Source organism: Rana temporaria, chromosome 5 (genome assembly GCF_905171775.1).
Source record: "Rana temporaria chromosome 5, aRanTem1.1, whole genome shotgun sequence".
In the NCBI taxonomy this organism is placed as follows: Eukaryota; Metazoa; Chordata; class Amphibia; order Anura; family Ranidae; genus Rana; species Rana temporaria.
In genome coordinates, this window is record NC_053493.1 from 323211724 (window position 1) to 323225662 (window position 13939).

Below are 13939 nucleotides of genomic sequence, written 5' to 3' on the forward strand. Positions count from 1 at the left end.
CTAAACAGGTAACCAGAAAAAAAAAAAACACTAAAAAACTAAAAGCATCGCCCATAAATATTTAAGTATTGGACTGTGTCCCCATTCCACAAGCACACGCAATTTTAAAGTGTGACATGTTTTGGCATCCATTTTGCAAAAAAAATAAAAAAGCGTTTGAAAACCGCTGTGCAAATACCGCGACAAAATTGCACCAAATGTCTTTTTACTCTCTAGGGCCTCTGCTTAAAAATAATCTGAGGGTTCCAAGTGATTTTCTACCAAAAATACAGATTTTTATTGTAACAAAAAAGTGCCAGAAAAGACCTGAAGCTGCAATGAATCTCAGATGAGGAGGTCATACCAATGAGTCCATTCTTTTAATATACAAAGTTCATTATAAAATGGCCTCACACTTCCATCTAAATTATATTTAGCAATACATATTTAAGCTTTACCATGTACAGAAAGTCACCATCTAGCGCTTTAGATGCAGAAAGACACTGAAGGAAAAAAAACATCACAACTTGATACCTTGTATTGTAAAGGTTTTCCCAGCATTGGTGACTCCATATGTGAACACAAGCCCATTCTGCCCTTGGGTGAAAGAATTCACTAGATCTTTCATTGTGCCATCGAAAAACTCTGCCTGTGCTGTATCTGGTCCAAATATCTGTAAAAGTTCAAACGGTAAACATCTACAAGGCAAACAAAAAGGCACAACACAAGGAAAAAAATAAAATAAAAAAATCCTAATGAAATGACTGACCTTTGTGAAAGTAAATTTGTGTACTGATTGTCCAATTCCCCTTTCAGAGTTTTTCATTGCAGAGGAGTCTTTAGGAGCACTAAGAGAAACCAATTCTGAGTTTTCAACAGTCACACAATCCTAAAAAGAAATGGAGAAAAGGAAACTGAAATAAGGAATTGATGGAAATATACACTTTGCTGTGTTTTGTATGTACAGCCCACACCACCATGGGATCAATTTTTCCAAATATTTTATTTTTTAGTAGGAGGGCATGTCCAAACAATAAGACAGAGGTACACAATAAGCAGTATACATAGAACAGTCATAACAATCGATACAAAAAAAGCTGAATATAAACAATCCACCACATTTTCCATTGTGTACATGTCCTGCATGCATGCAATACCTGCAATAGGCCTTAGGAGGGAAAATACCCAACGAGAAATCCATGGGATCAATTTTACTTAACACCATAACAAGTTTGTAAGATTGAAGACTGCTCTCCCCATTTAGGAAGCCCGGGAAAGAATCAGCCCCTCCCCCGCCCCAATACTAGTGCTGGAACATAACCCACATGGGAGATCCGGTCAGCTTTTAACACCTCTGGACTCATGACTTGGATGCTACCCCTGCCACTTCCCATATTATAATCATTTAGCATTTCACTTTAGGGCAGAGTACTTAAAGTGACAATAACTGATACCCTTTTTTTTCAATACCAATCCATTCACATCCACTAATTAACCCCTTTACGACTGCCCGACACACGTACGGTAACAAGAGGGTGGACTTTAATGCTCACATGAGTTGCTGGGTGCCTGATATTTATGTGCTGAGAGTGTGCTCACTGCATGCTCAGCACAAAGAGGGAGGTGTCACAGACAACTCAGTAGGGGCTACAGATCAGCAGCCACTGGCACCAGCTTCTGATTATGCAACAAACTGCTGATCCTTCCTGCCTCTTGGACATTCCAAACTATTTCAAGGGACACCATGGCAGTCGGGAAGGAGTTCATGGCCTGCAGTGGTGGTTGGTGCTCAAATTGTTTTTGGGAGGGGGGAGGGGGCGGGGGCACAAACAAACTGAAAAAAAACCCCAAAAAACAAATGACACCAGTGTTCCCAAACGGCGCCACCGTGCCCATCAAATGCCGCATCCCCCACCTGCCACTTACCTGTCTGGGTGGGGTAGTGGGTCACGGCGACAGTGTCCTCCACGTGCCTCGATGTCTTCTCCCATTCTCTTCTTACGATTGAATACCTGATCGGCTAAAACGACAGGCGCTGTGATTGGATGCCTATCAGGTAACAGACCCAAGCACTTGATTGGCCGAGAGGCGGTTCCGTGTTAGGAAAGCGAATATTCATTCGCTTTCCCAACAACGCCGAGTGAACTGCGAGCGCCCAGCATGGCACCCACACACCTTTTTGGATGCCCATTAGAGCCTATGGCTCTGATTAGGTTCTTCCAAAAAAATAGGCACCTGAATAGGGGGTGGCAGCAGCAACCATAGATAGATTCATGTAATGCATGAATCTACCTATGTTGATAGAGGAGTGACAGGAGAGGAAGGGCGCACGGGCGCTGCCTTATGGACGCACCGCCACTGATGGACCTGCAGGAAATTTCTTATATGCTTGTCTGCCTCTTTATCATCAAGCTCCCATACGTCTCCTTTTCCTCTTCAAACTATTTGGTTGAAATCAGCAGTGCACATTAGTTGCAGTCATGTTGCACATTACACATCCCATAGTTTATTGTTCCATCTCAGGAGTAATTTGGATGAGGCGAAGCAATAGAAAGTATTTTTCAGTTAAGAATACTGTATATACTTGTGTAGCGCCCCCTTACTTTCAGTAAAGGGGGTACGCTAAAGTTAGTGGGAGAATGAGAGAGGTAAGTTGCTCTCATTCTTGATTGTGTTAAAATTGGCTTTCGCCAATTCTGCATTGTCCAGAGATATGGTCTCATCTCTGGACAGCATATGGCGCCAGAGGGGATCCAGGCGGAGCCGCTTCTTCCCAGCAGCCAATGAGAGGAGCTGAGCCTCGCTGTGCATGCTGGGAGCGGGTATTTCTGTGGCGGGAGCCGTTCTTGGTTCTTCGCGGGTTACGGGTGCGGCACCCACCTTTAGGGTGTGCACATATCGCGGGCCCCACCACTATGGCCTACTTGGCCTGGGGTCACACGCAACGCGAAGTTCCTGACTCTGGGCCCTCCTGGCCTGGAGCAACTGATGCCACAGAGGGGCCTTAGTGACTAACTGGGTCCCCCTTTCTACTGAGGAGATCCCAGGCTGTATGCCGTTCGGTGGGGGATCGGCTTGAGGAGAACCCGGAGGCAGGTTGTCCAAAAGGGCTTGAATGAACCATCGGGGATCTGGTGACCGGGACATTGACAGGTACACTTCCACTGTCAACCGGTGACCCTAGTGCAAATTTACTGGGAGGATAAGCTCAACCATTTAGCTCATTTAGTGCTAGGCCTGTGGCAGAGGCCCCATCAGAGCCAGGTCTGTGGCAGAGACCTGCTCCTCCCAGCCTCCTTAAAGTGACACTTTGGCTGCCAGGGGTCTGTCCGGGGGCACTTCACCCACTCTGGCTGGAGTGGCGACAAACTATCTACTACTACTGAAAGCAGGATTGCTTTTCTCTTCTATCCAGGCCTGATACTGCAAGGTTCTCTCACTTCATCAACCTTTCCTACCTCATGTTGATGTTGGTCCGAGAAAAAGCATTCAGAAAACCTCTCTCGCTGATTGGATATTCATTTACTGCTCTACTCACTGCTATCACCCTAGACAACGATTAGAGGCAACTTAATTCGCCGACCCCAAAAACAACCAGTGGCTCCTGAGGGGGTAGCGCTACACTTGAATAGAATATATTTTTTTAAACCAGTTTAGCTTCACTTTAATGCTCTATGAAGAGGTTCAGTACAATTCAGGTTGGTGGGGAAGGAGGCAATATAGCAGCAATATTTCCTCACAGGCACAGGACAGGTATACACACACACACACACACACACACACACACACACACACACACACACACACACACACACTAGGGCACCAGTATCAATACTGTATGAACACAAATGTAAAAACCAACCTGAGATTCATTGTTTGCAAGCTCTGTTTTTGAAAAAGGTCTGATTCTCAAGTAGACTTTCAGTGGATGTGAAGTTTGTTCATTCTTTGAAAGGGGAAACAATACAAATGTAATTAACATTAATATAAAAAAGTTTGATCAAGCAAAGCCCAACATTATACAACCAGATTGTGGTGCCTGGCCAGCTTTAGTCATATCTATGGACCCTAGGGTGCACACAATTCAATGGTTTTGGATCTGCACACAATGGCTAGCTCCTAAGATACATTTGTGAATAAATCCTGGAATATAATTCCACCCCCCTCCCCCCCCCCCCAATATAAGACAATCAAGCTTCCACATGGGGCAGCAAGGTCACTGGTGGAAAAGTCAGGACATAGTCCTCCTTCCCCCCCATGCTCCTCACACAATTGCAATATAGAAATTAACTGATGTAAAACTTCATCAGCTACAGTGGTTCCATGACAATTGCAAAATATTGGGAAAACACGATGACACACAGTGATCTCACCATCAAAAACAACTGATCTCCTAATCCACGCAAAAAATGAGATGCTCCTAAAATGCATCCCACCATCTCCCCCATCCCTCTCCTCCTGGGAAGCACTGATTGACGCCACCCTGCCTAGGTACAGAATTACATATATGAATAGAGGATGTCAGTGGAAATATGACAAGGTATGGGCCCCATGGACCTCTACTTAAAGGGGAGTTCCAGCCTTTTCGTGTTTATTAAAAGTCAGCAGCTACAAAAAGTGTAGCTGCTGACTTAAGACACTTACCTGCTCCACGGTCCAGCGACGCGGCCGCACGGAGCTCCCCTCGTCTGCCGGCGCCTCCATTCATAGTGTGGGCACGTGGCAGCTTTCGGCTTCACGGCCGGGCACTTACTGTGCATGCGTGAGTCGCGCTGTGCTCTATGAATGGACAGGCGATCTCCTGGGACCAGTCACGTGGCCCTGGAGATCGTCTAAGGTGGGAAGAGAACTTGCCGAGGCAGTCCCTGGGCGGAAGGAGTAAGTGGGACAGGGAGTCCCACTACTACCGAAGCCTCCACCCCCCCCCCCCCAAAAAAAATGTAACAATGTAGAGTAAGATTTCCTATCATCTGTGCCCAGTCTTGCCACACAGTTAATCCAGCTCTAAACAATCCTCTTATTGTTCAGTGAAAGTTAACGGACTTCCAGATAAAACCCTGTCCAAGTCCATTCCTCTCCCCTTGCTGTGAGTGACAGGTTATTTACATATCTAGCTTGGACATGTTTATCATATTTTATGTTAATCATAATATGAGGTGATCCACAGGTCATTGTATATTACCAGGATTTGTTATGTGGGGGCGGGGTGTATTTCTCACTTTTTATACTGTGGATCACCTCATATGATAAACATAACATAACATAACATGAGTAGTAGAGTCTGGTACATTTTTTTCTTTTTAATAACCCTCTGCAGGCCTATGCCATATTGTGCTAGTATTGACATTATGGCCAACTTACCTGTCAAAGATGTCCTCCAGCGCTGTAGTGTGATCGATGCGGCACGTCTTAGGTGCTTCCATCTTCACCCATCTTCTGCCAATTGGCTGGACTGCAATGATATCACTGAGTCACATTGTCGCGGCACAGATCAGGGGGCATAAATGTACACAGAGCTGTGCATGTGCTGCTCAGTGTACATAACGGACAGGCAGGAAGAATCTATGACAGAAGAGACCCACAGGGTCTCCATCATAAATATCCTGTCTCACCAAATTGTCAAAACATGGCTTTGCTACCACTAAGTATTTTTTTTAGGGGGTTTGTCCGCTTGCCTTTTTCTTTGAGGGCACTTCTGCTTTGTGCTTTTATGTGCGCTTCACAGATCTTCTGATTTGTTTTTTTCACAGACGTGTATTTTCAGGTGTTGGGGTTAAAAAAAAAAAAAAAAGGGGGGAAAAGAAAATACACACTGCGCTACAATGGTGTGAACAATTCCCATTAGAGAACGTAGTTTTTGGACTGTATATGCAGTGTTAAGAGATTCAGAAACATCTCACTGGCAGTGAATGGGCAAGAATTGTTTTGATTTTTTTGGGGCAAAGCAGGCAGCTTGCAGTACACTATAACAACTAATCAGAATACTTTTAGTGAGCTGGTCAGTGAAGACAAAATGAACAAGTATGTGTATGGCACATCTCTGAAGTCTTCAGCCATGTTCTTTTATCAAAGTAGACCTGACCACAAATATGTTATATAGCAACCAGTCTAGTTGGTTTTCCACCCTATAGAAGCTGTGTGCACACCTACAGTTCTTATATCGTCTTAGGTTTATGGCCTTACTTACCAACACTGAAGAGTCATCTACAGCACTGCATATTGGTAAATCCAGCAGAGAACTTACTTCTGCAGTCAATACGGAACTGTCATCTTTGATGTCCATTGCACCTGCTGGAAAGCAAGAAAGTCAGAATGCACCATGAAGTTGAGCATTAAAAGCAGGGCTTTTTTTTCTCAGACAATAGGTGCAGGAACTCCGACCTTTACCCTTTGTTTCTGCTCTCTACCCACCCCTGAGCACCGTTCCTTGGTTCCACCTCCTACCAACCTCCCAGTGCCACCCCTTTTAGAGAATACAGAACCAAGTATCAATTTTGCTGCCAAGTCATTTGCACTGAATTTGTTAATGGTAAACAAGAAAGACAGTTAAATAGATCCCCTGCAGTGAGCAACAACAGACCCACCCCAACAACAGTAGACACCCCCAGCAATAATAAACCTCATCCCAACAAAAAAAAATCCCCCACACAACAATAGACGACCCGCTGCAAAAAACACCACCCCAGCAACAATAGACCCCCCAGCAGTGGAAAAAGATTTCCCAGCAGACTGCAACAATAGAACTCTCCCTCACCAGTAGATCCCTCCCAGCAAAAATTCACCCCCCCCCCCCCCAGAAACATAAGACCTCCTTCCTCTAGCAACAATAGACCTCCACACAAAAATAAACCTTCAGCAGCAAGCATCAATAGACCATCCAGCACACCCCAGCAAACCTTGCCATTACATTTATTGCTGAAGGTGCCGGAACTGTGTTCCGCCGCGTTCCCGCTGAAAAAAAAGCCCTGATTAAAAGTATGAACACACAAAATAGCACACTTATGTGATGATGACCCTGGGATTTTCTATTGCTGTGTTACAAGGGGCCATTGCTAATAGAAAAAAAGACTTCTAGTATATGCCGATACCATGGTTCCATTGTGTGTGAGTGTGTACATCTACACACCACACCACTAGGAGATCAGTAGCTTCCAGATACATTTTTATTCCACGTTATAGAATAGCAAATAAGCAGAACAGTTCCAGCATCCAACTGGTGCAATGCAAGGCCCCATACTACTTCAGCTCTCTGATTCAGAATGGGGTCAATTAACAATTTACGATTAAAAAAAGCTAAATACTATAGGAGAAAGGAATATTCTGACAAGGCAAGCAAATTCCAGTTTTTGGGGGTACAAATGACAGTTCATACAAAGCTACAGCATGCTCTGGCCGAACATAAAAACCCACCACACAAAGTCTAGATTCAGAAGCACAAGCAGAGAGGGAGTGATGAGCAGCTACTGCCGCCTTCATATCATCTGCCACCCACCTGACCTCATCAGCCTCCACTAATTCTATTGGCCTCCACAGCACACAGAAGGTATGTGTAGCCACACATGACTCAGACTTGTCTTTGCATTGAAATATTTATTTTCTCCTTCCATGCTAATTTTCTGTATGCTAGCAAAAATCTTGCACTGCCGTTGTCATTAACACGCCTTATTATGCATGTTAATGTATTAAAAAAAATTTGACAACAAATGTCAAATCAAGTCACTCGCGTGGCATCACACAGATGCAATGTACAAACATTTAAAACACAGGTGTAGCTGCGCTGACATGCAGTAATTTGCGTAGGTGTCAATGGGCCCTAAGAGTTCAGTCACATCTCGACGCAGCATACAGTTGTGCATTGAGGTGCGTTACATTGGGTGGCTCATTTATTTTGAATGGGATGTGAATGCACAGAGAATTATAACTGTTACTGTGGCGCATGACAACGCATTGTATAAGTGTTCTAGAAAGCAATAAAGGCTCATTTTAAATGGGCTCAAATCACATTGCATCACGCCAAAGAAGTGCAGGCAACTTTTTTGGAGTCACACTGCAAGCAGATCGCATGGTTGTTTTGTATCATGCAATCCGGTGCAGGTAAACCGCACTGTGTTTGAAATGCATTTGGGTAGTCATTAATGTTGTAATGACACCCGCAGTGGATCACAAATAGTGAGGTTGCAATGCAGTGTGGGAAACGCACAGGGATCGCTGCGTCTCCTGCACTGCATTTGTGTGAACCGAGGCTGAAGTAGACAGCCATGGAGAATCATGCTTGGATGCATAGGAGTTCCATGACAGCCAGGCGAGTGCAGGTGCACAGCCCTGACTGTAGACAGTACGGGTTCAGAGTCATGCGCCCACAAGGATGACAGATTGGGAGAAGCATCTGTAAGGCCGCAGTGTCCCAAGTTACATGACTAGGACTGCCTGCATGGGCATCCCATGCCCGTGCAGGTAAATACGTCTCTCTGTGAGTGTATGCTTTAGTGTACCTAGGTTTGCCATTGCCACCTCATCCCTTTAAACAAAACACATATTACGCACACAGGTTCTGTGGCTGATTAACCCCACGTTCACATTGGTCCCATTTGGCATGCAAATTGACATGTCAAATCGCATGCCAAATCGCTGGCTATTGCCGGCAATAGCACTGTCTGAATCGGTGTGGCGCCACACCGATTCCCAAAAGTAGTTCCTGTACTACTTTTGGCAACTTTGGGGAGATTTCAATAGACATCTGTGCAGGAACCCATACAGATGTCTCTGAAATCGCTTCCGAAGTGAGACAGACATGCGGGTTTGAAATCGTACAAGTTCGGGCTGTAATCGGATCTGAAACTGTGAATGGAGACGCACTGGACTGCATTTTCACAGCAGACGTTAGCAGAGCTGCGGTGGTGGCTCTTGCATCCATTTATATCTGACTACCTGTGAGTGACATCACATTAAGATACAGAAAAATGGAAAAGGCCTTATATGCCCATTGGACATTAAGGCTCCATTCACACTAATGCGTTTTTTGATGCATTTTGCAGAAATGCAGGGACATTTTTTAACCTGGGTTCCTATAGAACAGGGATCTCCAAACTATGGCCCTCCAGCAGTTGCGGAACTACACGTCCCATGAGGCATTGTAAAACTCTGACATTCACAGACATGACTAGGCATGATGGGAATTGTAGTTTCTGAACAACTGGAGGGCCATAGTTTGGAGACCCATGCTATAGAACATGCTCACATCAATGCATTTTTGTGCCTCTGCGTTTTTGGAAAGGACTGGGGACTTTTTTTCCAATGCAGCTTTTTGCATGTAATAGACTTCAATGGACCCGCATCCAAAACACAAGTACCGTGTTTTTACTGCAATTTTGCCACGATTTGCGTTTTTTTTTTTTTTTAGCTGTACATTCACTGTATAGAACTGGTTGCTAAGGAGGGGGCAGGGAAGCCGGCCACTGCGTCCTTAACAACCGATGAGTCATCAGCTGTCAGACTTGGGTCTAGTATGAATTCAGAGGGGACCCCCCCCCCCATTCCAAAGTGTAAAAAATGTCATGGGGTCCCCCCAAAATACGTACCAGACACTTATCTGAGCATGCAGCCTGGCAGGTCAGCAAGGGGAGGGGACGAGCGAGCACCACCCCTCTCCTGAACCAGTGTCCTGAGATTGATAGCTGAAATATGGGAAGGGGGATCGCTCCAACCCAAGTCCAAAAGGAGGAGAGGCGACTGGTGACCCTCACATTGGGCTCGAAGGGACACAAGCGGGCAGCGATGGACTTCACAGATTTCAGCACCCTGAAGTCCATCGCTGTCCGCTTGTGTCCCTTCGAGCCCAATGTGAGGGCCACCAGTCGCCTCTCCTCCTTTTGGACTTGGGTTGGAGCGATCCCCCCACCGCCCCCCTTCCCATATTTCAGATATCAATCTCAGGACACCGGATCGTGGAGATCAGTACACCATACGTTTGGATAATCCATAGATGTAAGGAGGCTGATAACATCCTTATGTGCCTAATACACAGATCCGTGAGGTGAGAGTTTTGGGAGACAGGTGGAGGATCACTAATATGGTTCAATATTACAACTAAACCAGGGGCGGACTGGAAATTTGGACTGTCAGGAGGATTTACCATCCATGGGAATAACTTCATACTTGATTATCTTCAACCTTTTTTTGCATTATTGAACCATTTTTTCATCACGGACATTGAGGGTTAAGGAGGCATGTGTTGCACATATTTATAGAGTTGTTGCATTTAGCAACAGTTCACGTTTCCTGTTTCTAGCAACAGTTCATGTTTGTTAGTTTTAGGTCACTGTTTGGCAGAGGAGCACTTTATATTTATATTTGATATTTATATTAATATTTATCTACACATATTATACTTTACACGTTTGTATCATATTGCTTGTGAAATTTATCAGTACTAGATCACATGGTGTCAGCACTATTTGTATTTATGTATTGACTTTAGCGCTAATCATTTATTTATATATATCCATTTTTATGTTCCCGAATGTTATCAGATTTAGCAGCTTTGGTTATTATTGTATCTCTACACATTTATCCACATACTCATAGTAACGCGAGAGATTCACTTTATTTACTAGGGTGCGGAACTGAATGGCGTACTGTACAGTGAGGTCGCCTTGATGCATGGGGTGGCTCATAAAAATCCTTTTAAAGAGACCAAGAAGTGCTGTGATATCATTGGTTACTGGATCAACCTTTTCCCACAGCAGAGAGGTCGATGCCAAAGCCTCTCCGGGAAACAGAGAAATCACATACAGTAACTTGAACTTGACAAAATTCTTGAGCACTGTAGGACTATACTTTCAGGGATCATTTCTGTAGGATTCAAAGGGAGGAACGTGCTCGAAAGTGTCCAAACTCACCTTCCACGATGATGAATTTTAGGGTTGTTGTCTCGTTAGGACTCCTGTTGGCAGTGCTGCTCTGTGCAGGTGCTGCCACCATTTGATGACTTGGTCATCTTTCTAGGTGGGAAGATGGCAGACAGGAGCTCATTCAGAGTGGGAAAAAAAATAATAATTCTTGAGCACTGTGCCTTTGGAGAAGTTGCTCGATGAAATATGCAGGTGATGGGGATTCATCTGTCATGGTTCAAGCAAACTGTCACGATCAGAGGATAAGACCACCTGGGACTGTGATCTAGCGGGCCAATGGAACAACTATACAGGTATACCCGGATACTGGCCCTCACAGATGCAGGAGCAGTGTGACCGCACGCAACTCGAAGATGTGCCAGAATTGGAGGATCTGAGGAGCCACCTAATCTTCACCAGAGCCACTGAAGGTGTGAATGTGAATATTGAGCATTTAGCACTGATCTTATTGTTTAGTTCTCTGCTTAGAGCAGGGGTCTCCAAACTTTCTAAACAAAGGGCCAGTTTCTAACCTTCAGACTTTTGAGGGGCCAGACTATGGTCAGTAGGAGTAGAAAATGTTGTGGCTTCTGTAACAATGCCCCATTGTTGGTATCAGTGAGAAGAATTGGTGTCAGTGGGAGGAGTAGGTGCCCCATCATTATTGACGTCGGTGGGAAGAATGGTGCCCCATCATTTGTCAGTAAGGTCTAGTATCCCATTTTTGGTTTTAGTGGGAGGAATAGTGCCCCATCATTGATGTCAATGGAAGGAATAGTGTCCCATCGTGGTGTCAGTGAGAGGAGTAGTGCCCCATCATTGGTGTCAGTGGGAGAAGTAATGCCGCATCATTGGTGTTAGGGGCAGGAACTATGCCCCATTGCATATGAATAGTGCCCCAAGGGCTGAATAAGAGCAAATAAAAGGGCCATTGTTTGAAGACCACTGGCTTAGTTACCAATGTGTGAGAGCTGCAGCAAGCCATTTTCCCTGCTGCTCAGGCCCCTCCAAGTCCCCCTTCCAAGTCCCCCTTCCAACTACCCCGCAGCACTGCCAGCTTTCTTTCTTTCCTCTCCTGCTAGCTATTGCGAGGCATGTGTCAGGATGGAGAGTCGAGGAATGTCATTCACCAGCCCCTTCATTTTTTGAATGAGTACAGTGAGGGATTGGTAGCGGTCTCTACTGTGTCCATTCAAAACTGAAGCATAGTAAACTGTGTTTGTGAAGGAACAGGAAGCTGCTTAGCACAGAGCTGTTTAAACCCCTGATATTTCACCCAAAATATATAAAAAAATAAAAATGTAATTGTAAAAAAATATTTAAAATAAAACACTACTGACACCGCTCACTGCCCTACTGATACCGTCTACTGCACTACTGACATTGTCCATGTTTTAATACATGTTATTAAAATGTTTGTTCAGATTCATTTACAATAGTGTATGTATGTAAACTTTAAGGGTGCACACACTAATGCAATAGACTGCGCACAACTATGCCTGTCAATACGTGTGTCTGGGGAAAAAGGATGCAGCTAGCTGAATCTTCAAGGCTTGTAACAGGTCAGTGAAATGAAGTCGTTGGATCAGCATGAGGTCCAATAAGCTAACATGTTCTGTATGAAATCTCTATTTCTCTCAATTAGGAGTGCACGCTCCAGTATTGTCAATGTTTTCTCGTACTAGCTTAGACAGATCATAATTCTGTATGTAATAGATGGTTAAATATCTGCTATGCACATACTTAAAGAGGAGTTCCACCCTAAAAATGGACCTCCGCTTAACCCACTCCTCACCCCCTTACATGCCACATTTGGCATGTAATTTTTTTTGGGGGGGGAGTGGGGGCTTCAGGAGAAGGGGACTTCCTGTCCCACTTCCTCCTTCCGCTTAATCGCCTTTTCACAGCCCCTCCCTGTAGGCGAGCCCCTGTCCAATCGGACGGCGCCGCGCCGCTCGCGCATGCGCACCGCCGTTCGCGCATGCGCAGTGGGTGCCCGCCCACAGTAAGAATGAAGACGCGTTGCTGGAGCAGTGGAGCAGGTAAGTGTCAGTTTATTAAAAGCCAGCAGCTACACTTTTTGTAGCTGCTGACTTTTAATAAACTCAAAAAATGGCTGGAAAACCCCTTTAATAAAAACCCCTGTTAGTCTTACTGGTAACGGTATTTCCAGGAACCTTCCAGGACAGTTACTTGAGAGATGATTGGCTCCACGTCTACAGGAAACACAAATCAGATACAATTTAAAAGGCCCCTCCCTTTCCTCTGACCCTCAGTTGTTTAGAAGATCAAGTAAACCTCCACCAAAGTGCACTCTGCAGAGGAAAAAACACAAAAACACCACCACCAGGTGAAAGTAAAAATAGGGTGGGAATATAGACGCTGTCCTGGAAGGTTCCTGGAAATACCGTTACTGGTAAGACTAACAGGGATTTTCCCCCCTCACCTTCCAGGACAGCTACTTGAGAGGATAAGCAAGATTCTATACCTAAGAGCCCTTTCACACTGGTGCTTTTTTGCCGCGTTTTTTTGCGGTATAAATAGCGCTATTAAAACGCTCCAAAAACGCCCCTCTCCATTGAAATGAATTGAAAACGCTGTAAAATTGCGGTAAAATCGGGGTAAAAACGCATATAGGCGCTTCCAGTGTGAAAGGGCTCTTAGGGAGGGGCAACAGCCTGAAGCACTTTCCTACCAAAGGAGAGGTCCTGGCTGTACAGCATCTAAACTATAATGTTTGACAAATGCATGAAAGGAGGACCAGATGGCAGTTTTAGAAATGTCTTCCCAAGATGCTCCCGCTCTTTCTGCCCATGACGTAGCCATGGATCTCGTAGAATGGTCCCTAATTCTAGAAGGAGGGATACGACCTGACGCTTTGTAAGCATCGCAGATAGCTTCTCTAATCCATCTAGCAATAGAGCTTGTAGACGCTTTGGACCCTTTCTTGGGGCAACTGAACAATACTAACAGTTGAGAGGAACTCATAAACCCACTGCATTTCTCTAGGTAAAGTAGAAGACATCTCTTTACGTCTAAAAAACAAAATCTTTCCTCCTCCGCATTTTTGG

At 44.9% G+C, this 13939-nt stretch overlaps 1 protein-coding gene and 1 non-coding gene across 3 annotated transcripts in view; one reads left to right on the forward strand and one right to left on the reverse strand.

Annotated features, from left to right (window-relative positions):
* LOC120941008 (kinesin-like protein KIF20A) overlaps positions 1-7496 on the reverse strand; it is a 57885-nt gene extending 50389 nt beyond the window's left edge. Inside the window, exons 1-5 of one of the 2 annotated variants that reach the window (XM_040354225.1) lie at positions 7472-7496; positions 6167-6270; positions 3842-3925; positions 749-868; positions 514-652 (exon numbers count right to left, since the gene is read on the reverse strand). In XM_040354225.1, coding sequence (XP_040210159.1) covers positions 514-652; positions 749-868; positions 3842-3925; positions 6167-6270; positions 7472-7481 — 457 coding nt within the window. In that variant the 5' untranslated portion in view covers positions 7482-7496. The other variant, XM_040354226.1, reaches the window with a different exon arrangement.
* Positions 7497-10805: 3309 nt separating this feature from the next.
* Positions 10806-11020, forward strand: LOC120942259. Its single transcript, XR_005749960.1, has one exon. It is a non-coding gene; the product is annotated as a small nucleolar RNA U3 (small nucleolar RNA).
* The last annotated feature ends 2919 nt before the right edge of the window (positions 11021-13939 follow it).